This window comes from Myotis brandtii, unplaced genomic scaffold, assembly GCF_000412655.1.
Source record: "Myotis brandtii unplaced genomic scaffold, ASM41265v1 scaffold266, whole genome shotgun sequence".
NCBI classification, from domain to species: Eukaryota; Metazoa; Chordata; class Mammalia; order Chiroptera; family Vespertilionidae; genus Myotis; species Myotis brandtii.
Genome location: NW_005360124.1, coordinates 10,542,478 through 10,558,724, shown reverse-complemented (window position 1 = coordinate 10,558,724; position 16,247 = coordinate 10,542,478). Strand labels below are relative to the sequence as shown.

General features: G+C 38.7%; 1 protein-coding gene across 1 annotated transcript in view; it reads left to right on the top strand.

Moving 5' to 3' along the window:
* The window catches only part of GDA (guanine deaminase), a 37,500-nt gene extending 21,498 nt beyond the window's left edge, over positions 1–16,002 (top strand). The window contains exons 6-11 of the mRNA XM_014541231.1: positions 52–290; positions 2,182–2,249; positions 5,549–5,695; positions 11,349–11,470; positions 12,595–12,622; positions 13,815–16,002. Of these exons, the coding sequence (XP_014396717.1) occupies positions 52–290; positions 2,182–2,249; positions 5,549–5,695; positions 11,349–11,470; positions 12,595–12,622; positions 13,815–13,885 (675 nt within the window). The 3' untranslated portion in view covers positions 13,886–16,002. The remainder of the gene's footprint in view (positions 1–51; positions 291–2,181; positions 2,250–5,548; positions 5,696–11,348; positions 11,471–12,594; positions 12,623–13,814) is intronic.
* The last annotated feature ends 245 nt before the right edge of the window (positions 16,003–16,247 follow it).

Genomic DNA, 16,247 nt, shown 5'->3' with positions numbered 1-16,247 from the left:
GAGAAAGAAAGCACTTAACAGGGCATTTTTTTGCAGAGTATGTCTTTGAAGAGCACCACAGCTCTTAAAATTTCTGAGTTTGTGCAAAAGAGGAAAGTGGAAATGCAACAGAAAGTGTTCCGAACCAATAGCATTGAGAACTTACAGCAGGGCCCGAAAGGGCACACACTCCAGCAGGTGTTCCAGGGAGAGGTGCTCACTTCCCATTGCTTTGTGTTGTGCCAACTACTAGAAACACTCACACTAGTAGAAATGATGCAGTGCTACTGGAAATCCACACCCTACATATGGTGAATGTCACCTGCTGGATCAGATAGGATGCCAGTTCACATGAGAGCGACCTTGCCCTTTATAGTTCACCAGAATGCAAAAGCTTTATTTACAACTGGTTCTTAACATTTTGAAAGGTTATATATTCACAAGTTAATCGGATGAAAGTTATGGCCTGTATCTTCAGGAAAAAAAGTCCGGAGATATAGACATGCTGCACTTAATTTCAGGGAATTCATAGATCCCAGATGCTGACCCATGGATGCTAGGTGCAGAATTCATGGTCCAGGATTAGATACAGGCAGGCGCTCTCCTTTCTGGTATTAGTCAACCCAGAACAGAGCTGCTTCCTCTTAGAGGAAGGCTGGGGTGGATCACTCATATATTCATTCAATACATTTATTTAGCTTCTGCTAGATTTTCATCTTTTCGAGGGTTACTTTGTGTTCTCTTGGTTTGAATTCTTGCAGAAGTAGACCATGAGACGAGGATTCATGTACAAGTAGCTTATTGGGGAGGTGATCGCAGGAAACACCTTTAGGGGAGTAAGACAGAGAAGGGAAGGAGGTCAGCAAAGAGTGCATCATTAACTGAGTTACCAGCATGGGCTCCTAGAGTCTAATCCTTCTGGAAATCCCAGGAAGTCAGTGTCCAAAGCAGACCTCCAAGTCATTCTGCCCAAGGGGTGGGGGACCTGGTTATACTCAAACACCCACCAGTTATTATTGGGTGATTGCTGGGTGGGATGAAGAGGCATTGATTCCCTGGAGCTTCTGACCTTCCCCAGACCAGGGCGGAGCAGGCTCTACTGGCTGAAGAGAGCCCTCAGCAAAGAGTTGGAGGTGTCAGCAGTTAGAAGTCTAGGGACCTTGTAAATGAAAAACCTATGTCAGTGGCAGCATGGGAAGGCACAAGAAACACAGCGACTTATTTCTAGAGTGTTCTGAGAGGTTCTAGAGGCTTCCAGTTTTGAGACATCGAGTGGTAACGCATGACAGGGAATTCTGCCCATATACAGCTTAGTGATCATAATTATGATCTAGTGGCCAGATAGGGGAAGGGTGTAACACCCTTTCCGTTAGTTACACAACATCTAAACTAAAACGTGATCCAAATGAAGGTTTAAAGTTCTTTATGGATACATTTCTGTTTACATGGCCACTGTTATTCTTTCTCCAACAACTTTGAGAGTTTTATGGCGTGGACATTGGGGCTTTGAAAATTATAATCATGTGTGTCTTTGAGCAGACCACTTTGACCTTTGCATCTTCTCAGACTTCTAAGGATCGCTTTAGTTTTCCTTTGTTTCTTCAGAAAGGCACATATCTAGTAAGCTCAGGGCCACGAGGTCCAGACTTCAGCACAGGAACCATCTCTCCTAGATTCTGCTTCCTCAGTGGCCTCATTTGAGCTGGCAGGCCTGGACTCACCAGCCTGCATGCCCTTTTCCAGTTATACTCCCTTTCTTTGATCTTAAACGTCACTACTTATTCAGGGTAACAAATTATCTGAGACGGAGAGGAAAGACAAAGCTTTATCATTTCTACTTCCTAACATAGGAGGATGGGTTGGTTAAAAAAGTATTAAAGACCGGTAAGACTTTTGGACTAACTGCAAGATTTAATTTCTTCCTTTACTTTTCCTTGCAAACGATCCCCTGCTTCCTGTTTTTGCTCTTGCTCCTTTGTACCCTCCTGAGATTAACCTCTGTGCCAGGAGTTAAGCTCCTTTGTGGTCTGCTTTTACTCCAGGACTCAGATGTTCTGATCTGATGAATGTGTGTGTGTCAGCATTAGCGCTGATGTGACGGAGAATACAAGTTTCAGTGACATCTCCATCACTGCTGTTAGGGTGCTTCTCTTGTTGGGCCCACATAGGTGTCCTGGTTGTGACAGTCTCCTCTCTCTGCAGGCTCAGCAGCGGCTTACTCAATGTGCTAGAAGTGCTGAAACACGACGTGAAAATAGGGCTGGGCACAGGTTAGTAGTGCACCATTTGGGGCCATGGCTAACTGGTTGCTTAAGTGCATAACGTTCTAATGGGACTCATTTTCAGGTTGCATTTCCATGTTAAAAAATTAGTTTTATTTTTCTGGTAACAATATCTTGAGCTAATAAAATAGTGAGATTGGAAGCAGTAAGAAGATATATGCAAAGGAAGACGTTTGGATATCACTAAGCTTCTGAAAGCTATTCTCTGCATTTACTGTCAGGGCTCTCAAGCAAGCATGTCAAACTCGCGGCCTGTGGCCCACATGCCTCATTTATTTGGCCCATGTTAGCCTTTGAGTTTGACATGCTTGCTCTAAAGGATAGGTCCTTCTCTAGTGTTTTAGAGATTCATTTAAAGAAGTCCTTGATTTTTTTTTCTCTTTTTTTTTTGTCCTCTGGCAAGGCTTTAATAGTTTGGTTTTGTATGTTTTTAGTTTTCAATAAATGTGCCATCACAAATTCTGTCTCAAAAGAAAATTATTTGGCCTTGCCATAGCAAGCATAGACTCAATTTATGCCAGCATCGAGAACTCTGAGTTACAGAACTTGCTTTCCTTGTAAGCAGTGTTTAACAAAATGAGATTCCATTCCCACGGGCAGTCTGATGCTTGCTAGGCTGAAGGACATTCTCAATGGCTGATAAATTAAGGATGCCTCTTTTTAAATGATTTTTTCCCGAATTTGTGCAGTGCTACTAACTTTGAAAGCATGCATCAGACCCAAATGTCTAGGCGTATCAACTGTGAACCTTTTACTATTGTGTGTGAATGAACTAAATTTTTTAAAAATATATTTTTATTTATTTCAGAGAGGAAGAAAGAGGGAGAGATAGAAACATCAATGATGAGAGAGAATCATTGATTGGCTCCCTCCTGCTCACCTCCTACTGGCATTGAGCCTGCAACAGGGCCTGTGCCCTTGATTGGAATTGAACAGGGACCCTTCAGATCACAGGTCAACGCTCTATCTGCTGAGCCAAACCAGCTAGGACATAAATTTCTTTTTAAGTGGGTGTAGGGCACAAGGACTTATTTTCCATTCTTGATGCACTTGTCCTCCTAATATTCAAGAGCATGTTTGCTTATTGACAATGATAGTCTGGAATAACTCAAGTCTTAGTTAACTTTATACCAAGCAATTCCTGGTAAGACACACAATAACACAAAGAGATTTATTAATATTTTTAGATAGGTATGCTAATGTAGAAGTTTTCCTTAATTTTATATGAATTAAAAAGAATTAATTTTTTTTTTTAAAAATTCTAATTTAAGCTTTGAATCACTGAGATTGTGTAATACCTGGATATATTCACAGGTGCTAAGGCAGGAAACTGGCTGTTTTACCTTAACAGAAAAGCTTTAATAGATAAGGAAAAATGTCCAAGAGTTTCTGTTACATAGTATAGTCAATTAATTAAAAATTTAGTGGACATGCAAAATAAGGTAGGTATTTGCTTTCAAATTTCCTGGGAGTTTGGTCTCTATGAGTTAAATTCATCACCTAACTTCTAGTTCTTGGCTTTTGATTGTGTAGCAATAGCTTAAAACAATTAGGTAAAGCTCTCACTGTCACTTATTAGATGTAAGACATTGAACAAATTAATGTTCTAAGGCAGGGGTCCTCAAACTTTTTAAACAGGGGCCAGTTCACTGTCCCTCAGACCGTTGGAGGGCCGGACTATAGTTTAAAAAAAAAACTAGTCGGCTGCTAAGCAACAGGCAGCGGCGGCAAAAACACCCGGCGGGCTGGATAAATGTTTTCGGCGGGCCGCAGTTTGAGGACCCCTGTTAAGGCTTCAATTTCTAATTTCTGTAACAATAACAACAATCATAACGATATCTATCTTACAAGCTTATTTTGAGGCTTAAATGAAAAAAATCTGACACATACTAGTCAATAAAGATTGGCTTACAAGGGAGATAGCAATGTTGGTATATTGACCAAATGTTTGCTTAAATATGATGAATTTGCTTATTAAGTTGGAGAATGCATTTCACATCATCTCTGCTGTGGTAGCCACCCTATGCTCCACTATTTCCTAAACATGACCTTTGTGTATGAATTTGCACTTCATTTTTAGACTTTAGAAGATTATTTAAACTGATATCATTGACAGAGAGCAGTTTCAAAAGCAGGTCATTCACTGTATCTGTATCAAGTGTAGGTAGGTCCTGACTTGCTCCATATTAAGAGGAAACCCACAGGAAGCTTAGTGAACATATTGCAAAGCAAGAGAAAACAGTATCAAAAAGAATAAAAGGATGAGCATATTTCTGCAAATGATTTACTTCAGGATCCAGAAGAAAATTTCAAAACATTATCATCATCCTTGGAGTACAAGAAGACATGGCACTATGAATCCCTGGAAGAAAAGTTTGACTAAAATACCATGGTTTATGTAGTCCAGGGTTTCTTTTTTGATCTGCACAATATTGTTCCTTCGTTGGAACTTTATTAACATAACAACCAGAAGAGTATAGGATGATTAAGTCATCCTGTAAGGCAGCAACATAATAAGATAGCTCTCAAAATTTTCTCAATAAATTGTTTTCTAAATCCAATGATGGGTGTCTTATAAGAGAAAATGAGAGACACTTGAAGACACAGAGGGAAGACCCAGATGAAGTTGGAGCCAGGTATTGGAGTTACACTGCCACAAGCCAAGGACTGCCAGGAGCCGCCAGAAACTGAGGGAAGTGAGGGAAGATTCTTCTCAGGAGCCTTTATAGAGATCGTGGCCTGTGAACACTGATTTAAGACTTCTGCCCCAAAGCTGTGAGAGAATAAATTCCTGCTGTTCTGTGCCACCAAATTTGTGGTAACTTGTTGCAGAAACCCTAGGAAACTAATGCAGGTGCACATTTGATACTAATTACTGGTTTTTAATTCCTTTACATGTTAGTCTATGTCTAGTCTGTGTTTATAGATCTTTTCTTTGAAGTATATTAAAGACTCAATATCTGTCACTAAAACAAACAAAACACTTAACCTATTAATAGTTGGTTGTTACAAAATAGTGATGGGGCTGTAAAGTACGACATAGGGAATGAAGTCAATAATACTGTAATTGCTATGTGTGGTGCCAGGTGGGTACTTGAAATATCGGGGGGAGCACTTTATAATATATATTATTGTCTAACCACTATGCTGTCCACCTGAAACCCATGCAAAATAACATTGAATATAAACTGTAATTGAAAAATAAAATTTACAAATTCAACCTTATATACTTAATATTCCCTTTATCTCATAAGGTTACTGTTTTGGCTTTATTTTCTCTATCCTAGATGTGGCTGGTGGTTATTCACCTTCCATACTTGATGCAATCAGAAGAGCAGTGATGGTTTCCAATACCATTTCATTTACTAAGATAAATGAGAGAAGCCTCACCCTCAAAGAGGTATTCAGACTAGCGACTCTCGGAGGCAGCCAAGGTAATAACCATTTTTTTCCTCGGAGCCTTTATAGAGATCGTGGCCTGTGAACACTGATTTAAGACTTCTGCCCCAAAGCTGTGAGAGAATAAATTCCTGCTGTTCTGTGCCACCAAATTTGTGGTAACTTGTTGCAGAAACCCTAGGAAACTAATGCAGGTGCACATTTGATACTAATTACTGGTTTTTAATTCCTTTACATGTTAGTCTATGTCTAGTCTGTGTTTATAGATCTTATCTTTGAAGTATATTAAAGACTCAATATCTGTCACTAAAACAAACAAAACACTTAACCTATTAATAGTTGGTTGTTACAAAATAGTGATGGGGCTGTAAAGTACGACATAGGGAATGAAGTCAATAATACTGTAATTGCTATGTGTGGTGCCAGGTGGGTACTTGAAATATCGGGGGGAGCACTTTATAATATATATTATTGTCTAACCACTATGCTGTCCACCTGAAACCCATGCAAAATAACATTGAATATAAACTGTAATTGAAAAATAAAATTTACAAATTCAACCTTATATACTTAATATTCCCTTTATCTCATAAGGTTACTGTTTTGGCTTTATTTTCTCTATCCTAGATGTGGCTGGTGGTTATTCACCTTCCATACTTGATGCAATCAGAAGAGCAGTGATGGTTTCCAATACCATTTCATTTACTAAGATAAATGAGAGAAGCCTCACCCTCAAAGAGGTATTCAGACTAGCGACTCTCGGAGGCAGCCAAGGTAATAACCATTTTTTTCCTCTAACAATGTACACCATGCCAATCTGTGTTCTTGGATGTACTATGAAGGTACATGCATCCAATGTTCATGACGGTTACATCTCATATAGCATACCCCAAACTTAGCAAGTAAGTCCATGTTCAAGCATGTGGTGGAGGCATAATTCTTTCAGGATGCTCCCTTTCTTTGGCAGAAGAGATGATTAATACACAGTTACCATATTAATTGTTTTAATGGATTTATTTGCATTGGTCACATGCATACAAATTCTTTAAAATAATCAGTTTTTCCACTGAGTCAAGTAATACACTCTTGCCCCGAGTGAAGATGATGATAATAATACTAATAGTAAAAATATGCCTAGCTGGCGTGGCTCAGTGGTTGAGTGTTGACCTAAGAACTAGGAGCTCACAGTTCGATTCCCTGTCTGGGCACATGGGTTGTGGGCTCAATTCCCAGTATGGGGTTTGTGGGAGGCAGACAATCAATGATTCTCTCTCATCACTGATGTTTTTATCTCTTTCTCCCTCTTCTTTCCTCTCTGAAATCAATAAAAATATACTTAAAAAATAAAAATAATAGCCAAGAGTTCTTACTATGTGGTAGGTACTATGCAACATGCGTTATGTATGTTGTTATTTACCTCCAACCACTGTTATTAATTCTATTTAATCAACAAGGTACCTGGTGGAAGCTTACACAGCTCTCAAGCTATACTGTGTCATGATTTGAATCCAAAATCTGATGCCAGAGTGTAGGCTCTTACCCTTTCACTGTGATACCTTCCTGTGTAAATCCCAGCTGAGAGTATGCATTCTTTATGTAATTAAGTACAGTAATTACCCAAGTCTCTTTAAGTGGAGAGAGATGTTGAAATATAGTGGGTTGATATGCAAATATTGTTCACCAGCTTTTCCCAGTTCTCACATGTAACTATATTTATGGGGGAAAAATAGAAATTAGTAATTGTATTGCTTTCAGTCACTTTAGCATTGTGGTGTATTCTAGATGAATGATAGTGAACATAGCATGAAACCTTAGGTAGCTTATGTGAGATAACAATATACATATCAAGACAAATATAGATAGAGGCCTAGTGCATGAATTCGTGCACAGGTGGAGTCCTGAGGGGGATGGGGGGCCAGGATGCGATTGGCCCTCCAGGCAGGTGGTGGGATGCCCTTGCCAGCCTGGGATCCGGATCCATCCCACTGACATTTGCACTGGTTGTCGGGAGCCACCTGGTAGCCACTTTTATATTGTTTCTTCCTTGCGGAGCTTCTAGGGAGGGGAAGTGGCCGCAGTGCCCAAGGCCAACTTCCAGGAGGCCAGTGGCGCTGGTCTGTTGGTGCCTGGCCCATTCTCCGGAGATTGGACCTGCAGGACTACTGAAGGAGTGAGTGGCTGCCACTGGGCTGGTGGACCACTGGGATGGGTCGGTCAGCTGAGTGGTGCTCCGGCTGTGGGAATGCACTGACCACCAGGGAGCAGCTACTGCATTGAGTGTCTTCCCCCTGGTGGTCAGTGTGCATCATAGGTCGTTCAGTCCTGAGGTCGCTTAGGCTTTTATATATATATAGATGTGTAGATTTATATAAAGCTAATTTTACCATGTTTCTCTTTTATTAGTGTAGATAGATGTGTAGATTTATATATAGCTAATCTGGGTCTTAAAAATGGAGGAGGATGAAAACCAAAAATATCCTGTGAAGAGAAACTTCCTGGCTCTTCTTTGAATGCTCAGGGCTATAATGAATATCATCAAGAACCTTTCAAGACAACTAAGTAGAGGTCATGCTCCTTGCATTTCTAAGTCTTAGATTTATTAGTGTAGATAGATGTGTAGATTTATATATAGCTAATCTGGGTCTTAAAAATGGAGGAGGATGAAAACCAAAAATATCCTGTGAAGAGAAACTTCCTGGCTCTTCTTTGAATGCTCAGGGCTATGATGAATATCATCAAGAACCTTTCAAGACAACCAAGTAGAGGTCATGCTCCTTGCATTTCTAAGTCTTAGGATTTCATGTGAAGCTCCATGTTCTAAGTCACCATTCTTTTAACAAGTGTAGCGCTCCTCACCCCCACCCTCACTGTGTTTGTGCATCTGAGTTCAAGCAGTTGGCCAACCATCTTATTTTCATGGTGCAAATGAGTTGTATTTAAATTGTGCCTTCTTTTTTTCTTCTAGGCTCTCTGTGAGTTGCTTCATCAAGATTTTTTCTGTCTGATCAAGCCAGCCTAGGGTGCTTACCAACTCATTTCTGCCTTGCTGTATAGCTTCCAAATCCATTTTCTTGGCTGCAGGGCTTACTGTTATGGAATTTCTTCTCCTTAACTCATGTCTCTACAAGAGTCAGAGTGAAATGAGATTAATGGATTTCTATTTAAAGTGTGTCATCTTCCTGGCTTGCCACGACCTTTATATTCAAGATGTTGCATAAATCCCCTTCCCAGAGCCAACATTCACTCTAAAGGCAGCAAAACTGTATTTCCTGAAATGCATTTAAGGTGTTTACCAACCCAGCTGGGCCTTACTGCAATGATGTTAACTAGGTCCATTTACAAATTCACCAAAAGCAATTATGTCTTCTTTGGTTAGTTCATGCCTGAAATCTCCAGGTTCGAATAAATAGTTCAATTAGTTTATATATATTATCAAACTCTGACAAATGAACCTGGTTATCTGGTCTATTAAACACACAAGTTTATGTTGAATACAGTTATTAAAAACATATTTGTCATGTTTCTTTGTCAAGGGAAAATGGGTGAAGGAGGAGAGAATTTCCATTGATTTTTTTCTATAACATTCAGTCCTTCTACACACTATTAGTAGAAGTCACCTAACTGCTTTTAACATTTCTAATTATTTTTGCTCCCCTGTCTTCCTATAAGAATTTTTAGCTAAAAAAAATCTTTCTTTTCTGAGAATAAAAGAGGTGCCCTTTAAATAACCTTTTAAGAATAAGTAGGGTTTCTAAGTCAGTGATTAGCACATTGCCAATACATATTCATACATCCATCTATATATATAAAAGCCTAAGTGACCATCAACTGGTAGACTAAACAACCAGTTGTACTGGTCGCTATGATGAGCACTGACCACCAGGGGGCATATGCTCAACACAGGAGCTGCCCCTGATGGTCAGTGCGCTCCCACAGCCAACCTCCCACAGTCCCTTCCCCCAGCCAGCCAGCCCCAATTGGCCCCAATCGCAGGCCAGGCTGAGGGACCCCACACATGCACGAATTCATTCACTGGGCCTCTAGGAGAGATATAATCTAGTAGAAATATAATCTAGGTATTGTCTAACAGGGACATGCCATCCAATATTTTCACATTGGACCGTATCCTGACAGTGAAAGAATAGAAAAAACACATGTAAGAATTTAAATAAAAGTGCTGCACTCCAGTTGACCCTCCCTTTATGCTTGTTTCCATTTGGTACCTCAGTGTACACCTTTCTCAAATTACAGGCTTTCCTGAGCTCAAGATTCAATACCTTCATTGACCAGGAAAGTCAACTATTCCCATCTTGTGAAACTAAATCATGTCAGTGAAAGAGATGCTCTTTGTCATCTAATACACATGGAACATGAATGCTAGCCATGAGGTGGATCAAATTAATAGACACATCAACCTATGCCCTATTTTAGAAAACCATTCTTCTCTGGCAACCAGAAAATCTTTGAGGTTGCAAAGAAATTGGTTTGCTTTTATTTATTTTTAATATTGATTTTTTACAGAGAGGAAGGGAGAGGAATAGAGAGTTAGAAACATCGATGAGAGAGAAACATCAATCAGCTGCCTCCTGCACATCCCCCTATTGGGGTGTGCCGCAACCAAGGTACATGCCCTTGACTGGAATCGAACCTGGGACCCTTCAGTCTGCAGGCCGTCGCTCTATCCACTGAGCCAAACGGGTTAGGGCTGGTTTGCTTTTAAAGGATTGGGGCTTTTAAGTCATGAGCATCTGTTTACTTTCAGAAGTGAATTTTTTCTCTTCCAAGGATTTAACCTAAGGAACTTGTGATGGATATGTCTGCATTGGCCAATGTGCAAAGGGATAATTATTTTTTATTTATTTGAGGTTTATTTCACGGCCATGAAAATAGATCTTGTCAGCTATTTCAGACAACGAAAGGATCCAGAAGGGCAAGGAGAGGAGTGTTGTGGGGGAGACTAGGAGGCAAAAAGAAAAAAAGATATGTTGTCAGTTGCCATGTTTCTTGGAGGGATGAATGAAAGTCATAGACCAGCTGGACTGATAGAGCTGAAATAGAGAGACACTATCAGAATTATGATCATGGTGATGAAGGGAACTGTTTTTATTCTCAGATTTGCTTTCCCTGTGCTTACTCTGATTTCTGTAAGTCTAAGTCTTGTGACCTGTTGGAATGAGAGAGTTTTTACACTTCACTATTAAGATACTAATTCTTTTTTCTTTTTTTATGTACTTTTAAAAAAATTTAATTTTTACTTCTTTTTTTTAAAATATATTTTATTGATTTTTTACAGAGAGGAAGGGAGAGAGAGAGAGAGTCAGAAACATCGATGAGAGAGAAACATCGATCAGCTGCCTCCTGCACATCTCCCACTGGGGATGTGCCCGCAACCCAGGTACATGCCCTTGACCGGAATCGAACCTGGGACCTTTCAGTCCGCAAGCCGACGCTCTATCCACTGAGCCAAACCGGTTTCGGCAATTTTTACTTCTTGTTGTGTACTTTCTTAATACATTGGAAGTTTCATTTATGCAAGATTAATAATATGAATTAGGAAAACGTATGTGTGGTTTTTTTTTACTAATTCTTTTTCTAGTGACATGTTGGCTGACTTTGTCCTTGCAAACTGGGACATTGACATGGTCTGATGGCTCAAAATACTGTTTCTTAATTTATTCCACCCTGTAGCCCTGGGGCTTGACAAAGAAATTGGAAACTTTGAAGTGGGCAAGGAATTTGATGCCCTCTTGATCAACCCCAAAGCATCCGATTCTCCCATTGACCTGTTTTCTGGGGATTTTGTTGGTGACGTAAGTAAAAAAAAAGTTAATCAAAAGGCATCTATTTCCTGAAGTAATCACAGAAGCTTCCTTGTAGAAAACAAAATAGCAACAATCATTTTAATGGAATACAAGAGACTTTTAAGAGGGAAGCTAGATTTTTAAGTTAACATAATTTCATGACAATAATGTTAGCAATAATGGTACTAATAGAATATTTGTATTTTGAATATATTTGTATATTTTAATGGTTTGGGCTATAAGAAGCCATAATATAGCTAGCACTTACTGAATACACTTGCTGGGTGCTAGATGGTATAGCATTAAGCACTTGCTTACGTAATTTTGTTTAATGATCAAAGCAACCCTTATGAGAGGCAGATACTATTTATATTGCCATGTAACCTGTGGGGCAGTGAGGCTTAGGGAGGTTAAGTGATTTATCTAAGGATTCATGGCTAGTAATTAGTAATTAGTAGATAGAGTTGGGATTCAAGCCCAGGACTTCATAACTTCCAGAGTCTGGGTGATTGACCACAATGCTACATTGATTTTCTTAATTATAAGAAAATGAGTTTTATTACTTTGTTCCTTTTATTATAAAGTGTTTCCCTATATAGAAAATAAACTGGTTCTTCTTACTTTAATAACAATTAGTTATAAAATATTGAGTTTTTCTAAAAACATTAATTACCATTTATAAATTGATCCACTTATAAAAGAAAATATGTAAATATAACATAGTGGGGGTTTTTAGAAGACAGATGCTGGTTGTTATTTTTATATTATTTATTCTTTTGCTCCTTTATTAGAATGGATTTCTTGGAATAAGGCTCAGCCCTATTCATTCAATCATTTTTCTTATATACATTTCTTAAAATATTTGCATTATTTCATTAATTTATGTAGCACTTTTGTTCTAAAGTTTCCAAGGTTTTATATACCAAGAACTTTCAGGCAATAGATAAACATTTGTTAATAGTCACTATTTCTTTTTAAGCAAAAGACCACTTCTTTTTCATTAATAAAAGTAGATTTTACCATTGAGAAATGAATTTATATTTCTGGGTTTTGCCAACCCACTACTGACTGTGAATTTTTCTAAACGCACAAAAATAATTATTTCTTATTATTACCTTTATTTTCCATTTTAGGCTTTTATCCAGAAGTTTCTCTATCTAGGTAAGTAGAAATATGTCTCTATGCTAAATAAAATCTTTCTTTGTCTCTATCTTGGGTATGACTCTCTGCATTTATGATACCACATGTAAAACCCTATGTGTGATCATTTGCTTTGGTTTTTTAAAAACATTTCTCAGCATAGAGTCCATTTGTGGCACAATATTTAAAGACACAATGTGAAATTGGCATGCTCCTCTAGAACATACAGTCATAAATCCTAATCTGAGGAGTGGCAGGCCCAGGGGATGGCTAATCATGCCTCTTCCCCCTACACTCATTCTCTATCCCGAGCTGCCCTACCAGGTCGTATTCACGATAAGGATGTGGTGGGATCTTTTCACACATGCTTTTTCACATACTCACATTCTGTTGTATTCACTGAGGGAGGGAAATAAATAATGTACAAGATTCTACTCTGCCTCCCCCTCGGTTGAGTGTCCTCTGAGCCCTGAGTGAACTTGGGATGGGAGAGACACCTGTTGCATTCCTTGTGGAGCTCAGTTCTCAGGTCCTGAATCTCACCACGCTAAGTGTATTCTGGGGTGTAAAGCTAAGTACTTCCTTTACAGTTGGGGCCATAAAGGCAAACCAATCACTTCAACTGAAAGGACAGTGACAGGGGTCAATTCAGCTTTATGTGATTTCTGCCTTAGCAGCAGATTTCAGACTCCAGTTCTCAAATTAGATGCAGCATCTTCTATTGGTCATGTCCCCCTGTCTATATTTTAAACAATCCGAGAGAAACAAAGGCTGTCTTTTTTATGTTTTCTTTTAGAAGTGTGTTTTGCTTTTAAATCTCTCCCAGGGGCAATTAAAATACTTATTTCAGAGGGGAGGAGGATGGGAAGAGATTAACCAAGTAACTTATATACATACATGCATAGCCCATGGACACAGACAATAGTGTGGTGAAGGCCTAGGGTGGGGCAGATGCTGGGTGGAGGGAGCAAAGAGGCGGGGAATGGGGGATATCTTTAATATTCTCAACAACAAAAATATATATACAGGGTATCCCCAAAAATGTGTATATATTTTGAACAATTATATATTCCAATGGGTTAAGTCTGAAAAGAAAGAAACATCAATTGAGCTCTCAGCTGTGCAAGTGTTGTATACATTTTGGGGGGACACTTTGTATGTATCTTTAAAAATACTAATTGACACAAAACGGTGCCATGATTTTTTCTTTCAGGAGATGACCGAAATATTGAGGAGGTTTATGTGGGCGGAAAGCAGGTGGTTCCCTTTTCAAGCTCAGTCTAAGACCCTCGGCGTCTCCAAGTTCTCCTGGATAGCGTGGTTCTGCGCCCCCTTATGCCCAGGCAGAGTTAGAGCGTCAAAAAAAATAGTACCTTGTTCTTGGGATGACTGTCTCTTTGTGTGCTTACCTACAGTGCTCACTTGACAAATCGAAGGAAGTTGTGCTCATTCTCAACTCTCTGGTTGGGAGGATTCAAAATGTATCCCTTCTGAGCTGTTCAGATTTACTTTAAGCTTAAATATAAGAGAATGTTATGGCTAGTGGTGTTCTTATTATGAGATTTAAGTAAAATCTACCTAACATTTGGAAATGTGAAGAGGAAAGATATTCCTGTGAGGTTCGATATTTTGAACTAGTAAATGTGAAAATTGGATATGGAAAATGAACCAGTGAATATATTTTTGAGGGAGAAAAAGACTACAAACATTGGAAAATCATTTTCAGATTGCTCGACAATTATATACTGAGCTTCCTAATTTAAAAAGAGAACTCATTGAGATGTGAAACGTGTTTCTAGGTTGACTTTGTGTTCTGGAAATTTGCACTTCATGGGATTTGCATTTCAGAGACTTGTTATTGTTGTGCTTTGCCTTCTTTGGGGATGAATTGTCAGAAATTGAATGCCACGTGCTTTCTTCATATAGTTCTGTGCTTCAAAGTGTTTGACAGAAGTTGGGTAGTAAAGATTTAAAGTCTCTTAGGAATAGTATTCACACAACTCCGTGTCATAAATAGTTGTATTTTTGTGTCCTTTAAGTCACCTTAATGTGTAACTGGGTGATGCTGTTACTGCTTCAGTTTTATTAGAAGAGAAACAAATTCCACACTCCGCTGTTGGGTAGACTGAAGTCTTCATAAATTGGGGACAAGTGCTGGGCACTCGCGAGCTGTCAATACTGAAAGGAAGGGTTTCATTGCAATGACCTTGTCTCCCCAAGGACTATGCTATAGTTGCTGGCAATTTCATACTCAGATCAATCTCTTAGAACTTTTAAATGAAGGCAAATCCTGTTAAAAGAAATATTAAAACTCTTTAAACCTTGCATATTGCAAGCACTCTATTTTCCCAATTTTATCCTATTGTAGTTTTAATTCCTAAGAATTTTAGGACATTGGAATTTTAGTATAATGAAAAATATGTAGACATCCCACATAATGTTTATATTAAGAGGACTTAATCTGTACCAGACACCTAGGAAGATTAAGCAAAGCAAAGAGTATTTTTCTGCCTCCTAACTAACTAGTGTACTTTCCCATAACCTAGAATTAAAAACAAATTATGACTATGATAAATCCTTTACAAGTATTGATGTGAATGCTATTTAAATACTATACTTTTCTCCTTTAATTTCAAATAATATAAACTAACAATGAAAAGGAGTAGGTTTTCTTAATATTTCATAGCACTTATGAATACTTTATAATAGAGAACTTTATGCTACAGAGCTAACTCCATATATAGAGAACTAAGGACAAAATTCTCCCTCTTGCATATAATTTTATTCTCATATAATCATGCTTATTCAGCAGTAATTTGCCCAGTTATTGTTGTTGTTTTTCCTTTGTGGAAGCACTTTTAGAGTTGACTATGCTTGACTACAAATATTTAGTTTGATTTTTTTCAATGACAGATTTTTTTTTTAGGATATTAAATAGCTCAGTAAATCTAATTTCTAGTCTCAATAGCTGTATTTCCAGAATTCCTGTGCCATGTCAAAGATGGCCCACCAGACTTCTCCTCATTTCTCTGTAGTGCCAGCATGAGTTTTCTGCTCTATCTCTTAATCCGTGCCACAGGAACTCGATTCTCGGTGTCTGACCCACATGAGTGGGCTTAAGAATTTGGATGAGCTGTTCCAGATTCACGAACAGGCAGCAGTTGTCCCCAGCCTTTGCAAGATCCTATACTATTACCTTCCTCAAGGGTGTACATTTTGAGGTTGAACACCAGTTTTCATTTAGATTTAGGATTCATATGCAGTAAATATAAATAAGTGTAGTGTCAGAAGCAGGAAGAACGGCCATATACAAGCACTTTGTCAAATGTTAAATTTAGCCCTGATAGTATGTTAAGACCTGAATATCTTGTCTAATAAATATAGAATGTCTTGAAATGTTACACGTGCTTTGATCTTCCTACATCACTTAGAACTAATGTGCTTTATCCTCCAAGTGCCGCGTTCCTGAATGGTGCATATGCTTTTTGCAGTACTTCGGGCCTTAGCCATACATGGGCCCAGATGTTCTGCACTTTGAAATGTGGCCTTTGCCTAATGTGGGTTGACTTCCTGAATTGTGGGGAGACAGTATCCCCAGCCAATTCTATTTGTTGGTGTTTGAATATTTTGCTTTCTGACAGGAAAG